This window comes from Gorilla gorilla, chromosome 13 (assembly GCF_029281585.2).
Source record: "Gorilla gorilla gorilla isolate KB3781 chromosome 13, NHGRI_mGorGor1-v2.1_pri, whole genome shotgun sequence".
Taxonomy (NCBI): domain Eukaryota; kingdom Metazoa; phylum Chordata; class Mammalia; order Primates; family Hominidae; genus Gorilla; species Gorilla gorilla.
Window position 1 is genome coordinate 90,563,744 of NC_073237.2, and position 13,673 is coordinate 90,577,416.

A 13,673-nucleotide genomic window follows, 5' to 3' on the forward strand; every position below is an offset into this window, starting at 1 on the left:
TCCATAGTTGCTTATGGAAAAATAGAATTATATCATGGTCTGAAGGAAAACACATATTAGTATAGGCACAATCTGGAAAAAGAATTGCCAAGAAGAAAAGTAGGCTGTGAATATGAATAATCCCTAAAGAAGAAACTGCCGTGGTAGGGAGAGCGCCAAGCTGGGATGTGCCAGCAGTTGATGGCAAAGATAGCAGGGTGGGAGGTTCCAAACACAAAGTGTATGGATTCATTGGATGGAAATTCTCAAGAACTGTTCAGAGTGGAAAATAGAAACAGGATTTGCTTTCTTCTGTTGGAGTTAAGTAGAACAAGGAGGATAGATGGGCCAGATAATCAGTTTCCCTTCCCTCCTGCACACTTACTCACCTACCTTGTGCCTGTGCTGGCACAGCTCTGGGCTACTGAGATGACTCAGTCATGGGGAGGCGGTGCCACGTGGACATTTAATAAAGTTCTGTGCAGTAAGGAACGTGCAAAATAACACCTCTACAAAAAGTCACAAAGTTATCATCATAATTGTCCTTAAAATGTGTCTCTATTTATATGGTTTCTTAACACATATTCAAATTGTAAATCATCAAAGAGTGATAAATAAAATAAATAAAAATGTAAGCTTTTCTCATACCAGTCTTCTCTTCTTCACTGTTTAGGTGTTTTAATAGCCTGTTACTTAGTTTTTGCAACGAGAATGACTGCTGACCAAGCAATTATATTTGTGCGGGCAAAGCGACCCAATTCCATACAAACCAGAGGACAGCTCCTCTGTGTAAGGGAATTTACTCAGTTTCTAACTCCTCTCCGCAATATATTCTCTTGCTGTGATCCCAAAGCACATGCTGTCACCTTAGCTCAATATCTAATTCGCCAGCGTCATCTGCTTCATGGTTATGAGGCACGACTTCTGAAACACGTGCCAAAAATTATCCACCTAGTTTGCAAATTGCTGCTGGACTTAGCGGAGAACAGGCCAGTGATGATGAAGGATGTGTCCGAAGGACCTGGTCTCTCTGCTGAAATAGAAAAGACCATGTCTGAGATGGTCACCATGCAGCTGGATAAAGAGTTACTGAGGCATGACAGTGATGTGTCCAACCCGCCTAACCCCACTGCAGTGGCAGCAGATTTTGACAATCGAGGCATGATTTTCTCCAATGAGCAACAGTTTGACCCTCTTTGGAAAAGGCGGAATGTTGAGTGCCTTCAACCCCTGACTCATCTGAAAAGGCGGCTCAGCTACAGTGACTCAGATTTAAAGAGGGCCGAGAACCTCCTGGAGCAAGGGGAGACTCCACAGACAGTGCCTGCCCAGATCATGGTTGGCCACAAGCCCAGGCAGCAGAAGCTCATAAGCCATTGTTACATCCCACAGTCTCCAGAACCAGACTTACACAAGGAAGCCTTGGTTCGCAGCACACTTTCTTTCTGGAGTCAGTCAAAGTTTGGAGGCCTGGAAGGACTCAAAGATAATGGGTCACCAATTTTCCATGGAAGGATCATTCCAAAGGAAGCACAGCAGAGTGGAGCTTTCTCTGCAGATGTTTCAGGCTCACACAGCCCTGGGGAGCCAGTTTCACCCAGCTTTGCAAATGTCCATAAGGATCCAAACCCTGCTCACCAGCAAGTGTCTCACTGTCAGTGTAAAACTCATGGTGTTGGGAGCCCTGGCTCTGTCAGGCAGAACAGCAGGATACCCCGAAGCCCTCTGGACTGTGGCTCCAGTCCCAAAGTGCAGTTCTTGGTTGAACATGAAACCCAGGACAGTAAAGATCTGTCTGAAGCAGCTTCACACTCTGCATTACAGTCTGAATTGAGTGCTGAGGCAAGAAGAATACTGGCGGCCAAAGCCCTAGCAAATTTAAATGAATCTGTAGAAAAGGAGGAACTAAAAAGGAAGGTAGAAATGTGGCAGGTATTATTAGTACTTAATTTAATTATAGATATGTGGGAAATATTTATGTCAGGGCAAAAGTGTGATACATTTTCCCAAACTTATTTATTATAGAAATGTGAAGATACGTTTGCATAATACTTTCTAACTTCAGGTTTCTCGTCTCTGATGCGAACCTGATGTTATAGAAAAAACACAGGGTGTTTGTATTGTTTCATTTAAATCTGCATACTCAAGAAAGCACTTGGTGTGATGCTTGACCCACACAAGGCATTGATATTAGTAGCTTCCTTCTTCCTGGGCCTATGGGGGCAACTGGCCCACAGCAGACAGCATTTGAAACTGACTAGAAGCATCTTTAACCTGAGGCCTGGCAGAGGGAATCATACTTTGAGAACTACTGACGTGCAGACATAAATAAAATGTTTATTTTTCAAAGCTCATCAACACTGGTGCTGAGCAAGGTCAGAAGAGTGAGGCTGTCTCTTTGGCATCCTCTCCTTCAGACTTGCCAATCCTGCCCTAATAGGGCAACTATGGGAAATCAGGAGAGCAAGTGGGTGAAACCACAGATTACTACGTGCCATTCACTTTAGCTGAGTTGAGGTCTTTGGGGTCCATTTCTTAGCTTTTACTTCAATTAGAATGTAAATGTTTGACTCTTTTTTGTGTTGTGCTTTTACTAGGATACAGTCATAAGTCAGCCACACTTTCTTTGCCCTGAATAAGCACCTGTTCTCGAGAAAAGATAGGCCTTATAAACCTAGCTATGAGAAACAGCTAAACTACCCGAAAAGGAGGCTGACTTGGACAGTCGTGAATCACCGAAATCTTGACTTTTGAGCCCATAACCTACTGTGAATTATTTTAATAGCTCGCTTTCATAGTCTGCCATTGATTAAACAAGGCATATAAAATTTCTGAGTGCCAGTATCTCTTCAGATGCAGAGGCATGAAAATTAAGTTTGGAGCTTCACATTAACTTTTAATTATATGATGGGAGGAGAGAACTTTTGATAAAAATTTTGTTCTTCAGAATTGTGTTTCGCCTATCCAATAGTTAAATGTATTGCTTTCTTCCAAAATGAATTGTTTTCTTTATTTTCTGCTCCAAACTGAAAAAGTCTTTCATTCAGTCAGCAAATATTTCCTGGGCATTACTGTGTGTTAAGAGTTAGCAAGAAAGAGAGTCTTCTATTTTAGATGAAAATCTCACACCCCCACTCCTGGGTCAGCCCCAGTGCCCATGCAAGCTCTGCTGTGGCGATGAAGCGTTCAGGACTTGGTTTGGGCCAGACTGTATGTAGTGTATATGAAAGCATTTTCTGGAGGTGAACACGGACCTTTAATCAGGATAGTTTTGCATTTTTTTCCATTCTAGATTTTATTTTAGGACTTTTAGTTATCAAAAAAATCAGTTGAATTCTGGAAAAGAATAAAATGAACATTATTTGAATAGTATAATGCCACCCATGCCTGTACTAGACCATTTCACATATATTATTTCATGTGATTTTTCACAGTTATTATAGAACATATCTGTAAGGCAGATGATACTATTTCTACAGTCTTTGTTAATCTTGTGAATTCAGTATCACAGATGAGGATGCTAAAGGTCATGAAGGTTAGAGGGTAAGTGACTTGCTCAGGGTCACGTGGCATACATGTGGCAGAGTCAGGGTACAGCACATGTGTTTAACACTTTCCATTATCCCAGGATTCTTGGCTAACCTCCCTGGAGAGCCTCAGGAAACATCATGATAAGATAGTCATTTTGCTAAGAGCATTTTTGATTAGTGTCAGTTCTGCCCAGCTTGTCTCCTTCATAAGATTGAATCAAGAGCTACTTTGTTTTATACATGATCTATGGGATATGAAGGACTGTGAATAACAAAGTATTGGTGTATTCATAAGATAATAAAGAGAAGCCCAGTACCAGAGGGCCCTTGTGGCGTAACAGAAACAGCACAGACTCTGGAGTAAGGCAGAACTGGGTATGAACACCCCCTTTGCCATTTTCTAGCTTTTGGCTCCTAGGTGAGTTATTTCATCTTTCTTGAGCCCCATTATATGTATTGGTGAGGAAGCTCCCTGCTGGGTGCCATTTGAGAGTTAGAGATAAGACATGTATTACAGTTTCTGTCCCACTGTGTGCATGTAGTAAATATTGGATAGGTGAATGAATGAGTGAATGGTAGCAATTATTACACTTACTTCTATTATTAAAATGTATTTGACTCACTAAAACATAAATCTGAACCCTGTCAGAAATTCATGAAAATCCTTATCTCACTTTTCCCTTGCTCTCTGTGAGGTAAAGTTTTAAAATCTCATGCTTAAATTTTCTCTAGGCATTTGGAGTATTAGAAAAACTTTCCAGTTATCTTCCCTATCTCAAATTTCAGGACTCGGGGCTTATTGTTAAATCCTACATAGGATGCTAAAAAGATATTTCAAAGAAGTACATATGCCCCATTTACCAACTTTCAAGCACCTTTATTTTATTTTTGCAGGCTTCGAAGCTCAAAGCTTTTCCTTTTCCTTAGACCCCAGGTTAATGTATAAATGTTCCCTTATTTCTACTTTCTCATCTACCATCTACTTTATTGCAAAAAAATAGTTCTGTTTTGTTCACCAGAAGGCTGAAAAGGAAGACTCTTGTGAACTGTTTCTGTGGTTTCTGAATAAAGTAGAGAACTTGGATTAACTAAGCCCTTTCCCTGTGCTATAAGCTTTAACCGAGCTTATCTCAGTCAATCAGCCCAACAGCTTGTGAAGCAGGGGATGAGTTTCATAGAGAGAAACTGGGGCTCACAGAATTCAGTGTCTTAGTCCGGTGTCCAGCTTGGAAGTGGAGAGGCTGGGAGGGGTCCCAGTTCTGCACTCTGGAGCCTGAGTCTTTCACTCTTGTGGGCAGTGCAAGAATCATGCAGTGTCAAATGGTGCACCTCTCTCCTCTCCCTGTCTCTGTCTCTGTCTGTCTGTCTCTTTCTCTTCCTTTTTAGAAAGAGCTTAATTCCCGAGATGGAGCTTGGGAAAGAATATGTGGCGAGAGGGACCCTTTCATCCTATGCAGCTTGATGTGGTCTTGGGTGGAGCAACTGAAGGAGCCTGTAATCACCAAAGAGGATGTGGACATGTTGGTTAACAGGCGAGCAGATGCTGCAGAAGCACTGTTTTTATTAGAGAAGGTAAAGTGGCTGTAGGACCAGTTAATGACTGTAACTGAGGCCCTTAATTTTTCACGCAGAAAAAAAAAATCCATTATAAAAAAAGAGAATTCACACAGAATCCCAAATCTAGATCTAATTTAATAGTTTTTCCAAGAGAAGAGAAGAAACTGATAACCAGTGTAAACGCTTGGAAAATACAAAAATAAAAAGGGGAACTATCCATAGTCCTGGGAGAGGCACTGCAAACATTTTCAAATATTTTAAACTTATCAATATGTATATTAACTTGTTAAAAATCGTTTTAACATACAAGTTTATATTTCATTTTTGCTTAAAGTTATAACATAGCTGTTTTCCTGTGAATAATGTAAGCTTTTCATAAATATTGACTCTTAACGAATATGATGCTGTAACACGAGACTGTGCCATAATTAAGCACTTTTTCACTGTTGGTTGTTTGTTTCTACTTATTTGCTGTGAGCATGCATATGGGAAAAATTATGAATTAGGTTGGGATATTCACTCATTCGTATTTTTAAAAAGGGGTAGGTATCACACATATATACATGTATATATAATTTTTATTTGTAAAATATAGATGTTTTCTATATTTTATATATAAAAGATATATGTTTAAAATAGAGGAAATATGTATATATGTATAAAATATAGAAGGAGAAATAAGAAACTGGTAATAGTGGTCACCTTTAGGAAAAGATATTAGAAGACAATGGATCTAGGAAACGGGAGAAATTGTATGAATCCTTTTATATAATTTATCATTTTTATCCATACAGAGATACTAAATTTTCACTTTAAAACAGGGTTTGTTTTTGTTTTTGTTTGTTTGTTTTTTTGAGACATAGTTTTGCTCTTGTTGCCCAGGCTGGAGTGCAATGGCACGATCTCAGCTCACTGCAACCTCTGCCCCCCGGGTTCAAGCGATTCTCCTGCCTCAGCCTCCCGAGTAGCTGGGATTACAGCATGCGCCACCACGCCCGGCTAATTTTGTAATTTTAGTGGAGACAGGATTTCTCCATGTTGGTCAGGCTGGTCTCAAACTCCCAACCTCATGTGATCCACCCACCTCGGCCTCCCAAAGTGCTGGGATTACAGGCATGAGCCACCATGCCAGGCCTGTTTTTGTTTTAACAAACAATGTTATTGAATAACCAGCCTTGAGTTACCTGCTATGCTCCATGTAAACATCTCCTCAGTTTCTAAATTTCACTAAAAATCTTCTGCTGTTACTACACACACACACACACGGACACACGTGGACGGATGCACATGCAGACATGCAGATACATGTGTTCACACACATGCACACAGATACAATACACAATACACAGACATGTGCGTGCCTGCACACACACACATACACTCACATACCACAGTTATGCAATACATAGCTTTTAAGAAGTGATTTTTCCTGTATCCGAAGTCCTTTTCTTAGGATATTTTCTCAGCAATTAAATCACAGAGATAAAACAGGAGATGGTGAAAAGGGAGATTAATGTTGGGTAGGTGACTGGGCCAAGCCCTTCAGGACATAATTTACATTTTCTCTTCAGTTTATCTCAATACCCCTTAGAGGTAGAGGCCCATTTCACAGACAAGGAAAGCTGAGGTTGCATGCCCAAGGTTGGCACCACATGTCAGAGCAGAATTCAAGCTCAGACCACTTTGGCACAAAGCCCATGTGCTTTCTATTACATAAGGCTGCCTGTTTTATCCTAATTCACCCTCGGGCAATTCACCTAGGGCATTTATATTGCTTCAGGTTTTTTACTTTCATAGGCGTCATTGTAATGATAATTTGTGCTTGCAGGTGTTTCTTTATTATAGATTATGCTCTTAGAGTAGATTTTCAGAATTGAAATTGATGGGTCCCTGTACATTACATCTTGGATATGTATTGCTGAAGGTGATGGAATTTCTTCTTTGCTAAGGTAAACAGCCCCCAGGAGTCAAGTCAGTGGACACATTTTTAAGTATCTTACCCCCTTAGGTTGGAGGCTAAGCACTTAAGCACTGCATTGCTCCTGGGGGACTGGGGTTGTCCTTGTCCTTTTCTTTGTCTACCTGCCTCCCTCCATATCATATGCAGTGGCTGGGTACCCAGATCCTGACCACTCAGTGCCCAGTTAATTAGTCCATGTATCTCTATGACATGTCACCATCTACTAGACTACTGACATATCCAGAAACAACAAGAATGGGAAAATCTATTCAGTTCACTGCAAGAGAAACACTTGGTTTAAAAGTGCACTGATCTTCAAATTTAGTTTTACTTTGTACAATAGCTAGCCAGCTTTGATATTATCTCCTGAAAGCTTTTCAAATTATATTAACACATAACAATAACATTTGTTGATGTTTAGATATTTTGTTAGATATTTTGGCATTTGACATTATGAGTACTTGGTCACAAACCAATTCTTGACTCTACGATAGTTTTGAATTGATTTATTGAGGCATTTTTTGAAAAATTTTTAAAATTTTGATTTCTACAAAAACAGGGACAGCACCAGACTATTCTCTGCGTATTGCACTGCATAGTGAACCTGCAGACAATTCCCGTGGATGTGGAGGAAGCTTTCCTTGCCCACGCCATTAAGGCGTTCACTAAGGTGGGTCATACTCTTCCTTTCCCCTCTCTGAACCACAGATCAGCATCATCTTTGTAAATCAGAATCCAGAGGTCACCATCCTCCTCTAAAATAAAACATGTATGTGTGTGTTTTCCCTTCATGGAAATCTGTTTGACATTTCTTCTAAGTAGTTGCAGAGTCTTGACCAAAAAAAAAGTTTCCAAACAATGGTCTTAGGAAAAGCTGAACTGTGAGTTTTTTGAAGGAGAACGTTGGAACAAAGAGCTTTTATATAAAAGAAAGAGAGAAACAACTGAGTGTTGAATACATATTTTTAGATCATGTGCCTAATCGGAGTCAGAGAATCTTTGCTTGTCGTGTCAGTTCTACCTTGGGTGTAAGTAAGAAGCCATCTATTGAGAATTAAACATCCCACATTGCTAGTTCAGTACTGAGTCCTGGTTGGCAAATCCTGAGGAAAGAGTTAAAAAAAAGGCTTCCTTTCTAAAAGCCCATCCTTTTGGATGCAGCAGTTTTTCCTGGCTGAAGAAAGAAGAAGCAGCCAGGTTCATACTGAGAGAAAAGTTTCCCCTTACCCCATCAGCTATAATTTGTTTATTACTTCTCATTGATATGAAAGTATCTATAATTTGTTTGTTACCTCTCATTGATATGAAAGTGTCATTAAACAAAGAACCCAGCTTCTGAATGACAACATCTGTGGTAACATTAATGATAAGAAGTTATTATTTATACTCATTAACAAGTTATGAAGATTCTTCCTTTTTAATATTTGTCCAGTCTCCTTCCCCTCCACTCTTTCCAGAGTGATGTTCTTACTTCAGGCCTTCCTTGTTCCTCATCTGGATTCTATGGTACTAACCACTGACATCTTTTCAATCTGTTCTCCACTGTTTCCAGAGTCAGTAGTCTCAAATCCAAACCGCGTGGTCTTTTACATCTGTATTTACACTTTCATAGACTGAGAGGCTACCCACCATGTGAAGAAGGTTGTGGTTTGGTGTTTAAGAAAGTAAACAGAGCTGGGAGTGGTGGCTTACACCTGTGATCCCAGCACTTTGGTAGGCTGAGATGGGCGGATCACGAGATCAGGAGATTGAGACCATCCTGGCCAACATGGTGAAACCCCATCTCTACTAAAGTACAAAAATTTAGCTGGCGTGGTGGTGTGCGCCTGCAGTCCCAGCTACTCAGGAGGCTGAGGTGGAAGAATGGCTTGAACCCGGGAGGTGGAGGTTGCAGTGAGCCGAAATCGCGCCACTGCACTCCAGCCTGGCAACAGAACGAGACTCTGTCTCAAAAAAAAAAAAAAGTGGCCAGGCGTGGTGGCTCAAGCCTGTAATCCAAGCACTTTGGGAGGCCAAGGTGGGCAGATCACAAGGTCAGGAGATCAAGACCATCCTGGCTAACATGGTGAAACCCCGTCTCTACTAAAAAGAAATACAAAAAAATTAGCTGGGTATGATGGCAGGTGCCTGTAGTCCCAGCTACTTGGGAGGCTGAGGCAGGAGAATGGTGTGAACCCGGGAGGTGGAGCTTGCAGTGAGCCAAGATTGCACCACTGCACTCCAGCCTGGGCGACAGAGCAAGACTCCGTCTCAAAAAAAAAAAGTAAACAATTCACACCATTATTAATAAGGAGTTTTTTGCAAAGGGGATAGATAATATAGTTATAGATAAAATTAAATTCCTGAGCTTGACTGAAAAAAATCCTTACGATTGGTCTCTCTGAAAGCAGTAGGAATTCTTTACAACTTCTTTTGGCCTTTTAAGGGGATACAAATGAAAAGTTAGAGATAACAGTTTTTCAAAATCTGTCTATAGAAAATGTTAGGAGACAGTTTTCCTTGGGTCTCTCATGTCTCTTCATAGTCTGATGAGCAGATGCCCTGACCACTCTCTTTGGGGATCAACTCTTCACTAATGTCTGGAGAGCTCTGCCTGGAGAACAGAAGGCACATGTTCTGACTTCCAGGATAATAAAAATGTTTCCTTTCAGGGCAAAGGTTGGCAGATTTGCTTGCAGCCCCCTTGTGAAACATTGGAGTTTCCTAAGCTTGGGGCTCCTCAGCTATGAGGCAAACCCTGTGCTTGTGCAGCCTCCACCTAGGCCCCTCTGCATTGCCTCCATGAGACTTGGGAGACAAGGAGAACCCATGTGAACATGAAGCACATGCAGCTGTGAGAAATAAAAGTTGTCTGTCTCTGACCCAGGAATCTCGTATCTTCTACCAGTATCCATAACACTGGCAAGCTAACAGGTTAAGGTCTCAGATCCTTTACAGTTGTTGACAGAGGGAACAACCTTTCATTTGTCAAAATTTATCAGAGAGGGAGAAATTCCAGAAGGAGAGAAGCAGTGATTGTGTGACCCTGATTCTTTCCCAGGGAGTTACACATTACTCTGGGAATGGGGTTGAGGGTGGGTACTTGCTCTGGTTCTCTGTCCTGCCATCACTCCTAACCCAGAGTATGGTAAACTTGGGTGAAAAATGCAAATATGTGTAAATAGTGCGCTCCCATCAAGGGGAAAGGAAATTTACCTTTATCAAGGTGGGGTTTGTTTGTTTGTTTGTTTGTTTTTTGAGACAGGGTCTCACTCTGTCACCCAGTCTGGAGTGCAGTGGCACAATCTCAGCTCACTGCATCCTCTGCCTCCTGGGCTCAGGCAATTCTCCCACCTCAGCCTCCCAAGTAGCTGGGACTACAGGCACGTGCCACCATGCCTGGCTAATTTTTTTTAATTTTTTGTAGAGATGAGGTTTTGCCACGTTGCCCAGGCTGGTCTCAACCTGCTGGGCTCAAGCAACCCTCCCACCTCGGCCTCCTAAAGTGCTGGGATTACAGGCATGAGCGACCACACCCAGCCAGTTGAGGTTTGTATATATGTGCCAAACATGTTAGACTCGTAGATACGCTATCCTATGAAGGTGGGTATCATTATCTCTGTTTTACAAAGGAGGAGATCAAGGTCCAGAGAGGTTGGGTATGAGATGAGGACAGGTAGCTGGCAGGTGGGGAGCTGGGCTTCTATTCAGGTCACTCTGACACTGTCCAGAGTGGCCATAGGGCCTCTCAGCAGGACGTATACAGCTGATGTGCTGTTTTAATATGGGAAACTTTTCTCTTATACCATCAATGATTAGTCTCAAAAAATTCACTTCACACCCACTGTTGACTTGCTTCATGGCTGGGTGTATATAATTAGACTAAATATCCAGGCACTAGATTTAATTTTGGGGTTTTCATTCATAAGTTTGATATTGACATAGTTGGCAGTTCTAATATAGTCTTTCAAATAAAATGTGTGAAATTTATTATGTGTATTTTATATAGAGTTTTGTTTGTAAGTCTGTTTTTTTCTCCACCCCCTCCTTCTCTCAAAATAGAAACTAGTTCAAATTCTTGTTACAGTGTCCTGAATATAAATTTCTTTGTCACCAGGTTAATTTTGATTCTGAAAATGGACCAACAGTTTACAACACCCTGAAGAAAATATTTAAGCACACTCTGGAAGAAAAAAGAAAAATGGCAAAAGATGGCCCTAAGCCTGGCCTCTAGCTTTCCCTCGTGGTGAATATTTCAGACCTAAAGATCCAGATAGTATCTCTGTTCATATGTGAATAAGTTGAAGATTGTGGGGCTGCTTTTTCTCATAGCACTTTATTTTGAATGTTGTTAGTTTATGCTGAGAATGGTCGTCCGTATTTGAACCAATTATTTATTTTAAAATATCTTTAAGCTACATTTTTGTTTTGAAAAATTGCCATAAATTTGGTGCCACTTTCTTTTATTTATTTGACTGAGTTAATATTATTGTATTAACATTTTAAGTATATGGTGTTTACATTCTTATTTCTTTTGACGTTTTGGAAATAATCGTAACTTGTCTTTCCAAAATAACCGTTTTCTTGATGGAACTCTTCCTAGAGTTTTTACCAAATAGCTAACTTTAGTAGTAAAACCTCACTGTGTATCCATTCCCCCACAGATGAACTAAGAAAGTCACCAAGTGTCTTAAGCTGTTTTATATTTGTTACGAAGAAGGCTATTGCTACAATATTTTTAAAGGTTTTTTTTTAAGTTTGAAATTTTTTGTTTTTCCTTTTCTTTTTATAAATGTAACAGAGGGTTTCAAAGCATATTATTTTTCAGAGAGATTTAGTTTTACTTTAATGGAGTGACTATGAAGTGGTTGGGATTTTTTGCTTGTGGAAAGTAGACTTGCTCTTTGTCAGATTTCCAAACAACCTTGCCAGCCTTGGCTGTCAAAAGGAGGCAGGAGCAGTTCTCAACACACCAAGCCTTATTCCCACTCCCTTGGGTTGCTGCTGAGCCAAATAGCATCTTTACAGAGGAAGTGGGATCAGAGGCAGGAAGTGTGGAAAGTTGCTAAGAAGCAGGGCTTGCCTCTGTCCTCCCGGGGACTCCACAGGGATATTCGTGCAGGGCAGGGGCTCTGTGCCAGCCCTGCTCTCTCAGGTGCCACAGCCACTCTGCAGAGGTGACTCTTGGAGCTGGAGGAAGTCAAAACTGGGCCACTGTTTGTGCTGATGGTGTATTAGCATGAGCAGCGTGGCCCTGGCCCCACACTCCCAAATCTGCCACTCCATAGACCCACTTGCCTCAAGGCTTTATATTTGGCTGCTTTCTTACAATGAGAATTAAGATTTTTAAACTGAAGTTGACCATACAGGTTGCATTAGCCCTGACTGGCTTCATGTAAGAAGGGTGACTGCCTAAACTAGTTCCTTGTAAGCTGAACCATCAATTATCAATTGAAGCCATACTTTTATTTAAATTAATATATGTAGATACCAGAGGCCAAGCCACAGAGAGGATAATAGTTCTTCCCAATAAAGGTGATAATAATCAGACTAATTTCAAACTAAAGAAGTTACTGCTTAAAGACGGAATTTCAGGGGAAGCAAGACTCATTTAGAACAAATGAAATTTCTCCAATCCTACATTTCTGAATTGACCTCTAGCACATCAAAAATATTTCAGTCATTATCAGTCTCATTAACTGAAATGCCAAATGCTAAATGCAGTGTTCTTTCACACTGTTTTAATTTTCTTGGGAAATCAAGTCCAGTGGATGTTAATGGAGTGGGTTGCCCATCCCTGAAATGTCTTATTTTCAAGTGCCTGGCCTGGGAAAGAAGGGGAAGAAACAATTGCATTTTATCCAAAGGTACACTATAAAAATAGAGTTTTTACCAAAAAAAAGATGTTTGTTCTCATCTCAGTCGGCCTCATTTGGGCAAGTGACCCACAGGTCTTTTGGCGAGTTTGCTATTTGCCTGTTGAAATACTTGTTTCAACTTAGAGAACAGTTATGATGTGACCATAGCATGGCACAACTAAAAATCTAAGCCTGAAACCTGAAAAAAGAGATATGACAAGGGAAATTAATCAGGCTATATATAAGTATTGTATTTATTTGAATAAAAGTAAAAAGAACAACCCATAATCCTAGTCTTGTACTTCTTTACCTTGATGCTGTAGGACATCTGATGATAAAGATGAGGTTTTGTCTTAGATTATCCTAATAGGCAGATTGAGTTGTCGGCTGAGTCAGTGAGCCAAGCTCCAGTTAGTGCAGATTCCTTCCATCAGTTCAGCATGACCAAACACTGTGGGGTTGGGATAGGTGAGTTCTAAGAGGAATAGCTGAGGAAAATCTCCAAGCTGACAAGATTCCTAACTTCCCATATTTGGATGAGGAGTTCTTTGTAGCCCAGAGGACAGAAATCTCACATATTGGGAGAAGTGATAAGGTTGAAAAATTCAATTCAACAGAAATAGGAAGGTTAAGGGCACACACATATTAAGAACTTACCATGGGCCAGCCGTATCCATTACCTCACTGAATTATCCTGACAGAGAGAAGTCTTTTTTATTTCATTTATTTATATTTATTTTTTTTTTTGAGATGGGGGTCTCCCTCTAGCCCAAGCTGGAATGCAGTGGCATAATCTTGGCTCACTGCAAC

General features: G+C 40.6%; 1 protein-coding gene across 9 annotated transcripts in view; it reads left to right on the forward strand.

Annotated features, from left to right (window-relative positions):
* Positions 1-13,151, forward strand: part of PTPDC1 (protein tyrosine phosphatase domain containing 1) — a 79,061-nt gene extending 65,910 nt beyond the window's left edge. For 5 of the 9 annotated variants that reach the window (XM_031014858.3, XM_031014859.3, XM_004048287.5 and 2 more), the window contains 4 exons: positions 653-1,911; positions 4,896-5,081; positions 7,586-7,696; positions 11,123-13,151. In XM_031014858.3, coding sequence (XP_030870718.2) covers positions 653-1,911; positions 4,896-5,081; positions 7,586-7,696; positions 11,123-11,239 — 1,673 coding nt within the window. In that variant the 3' untranslated portion in view covers positions 11,240-13,151. The remainder of the gene's footprint in view (positions 1-652; positions 1,912-4,895; positions 5,082-7,585; positions 7,697-11,122) is intronic. The other 4 variants (XM_031014860.3, XM_019034169.4, XM_055349948.2 and 1 more) reach the window with 2 other exon arrangements.
* The last annotated feature ends 522 nt before the right edge of the window (positions 13,152-13,673 follow it).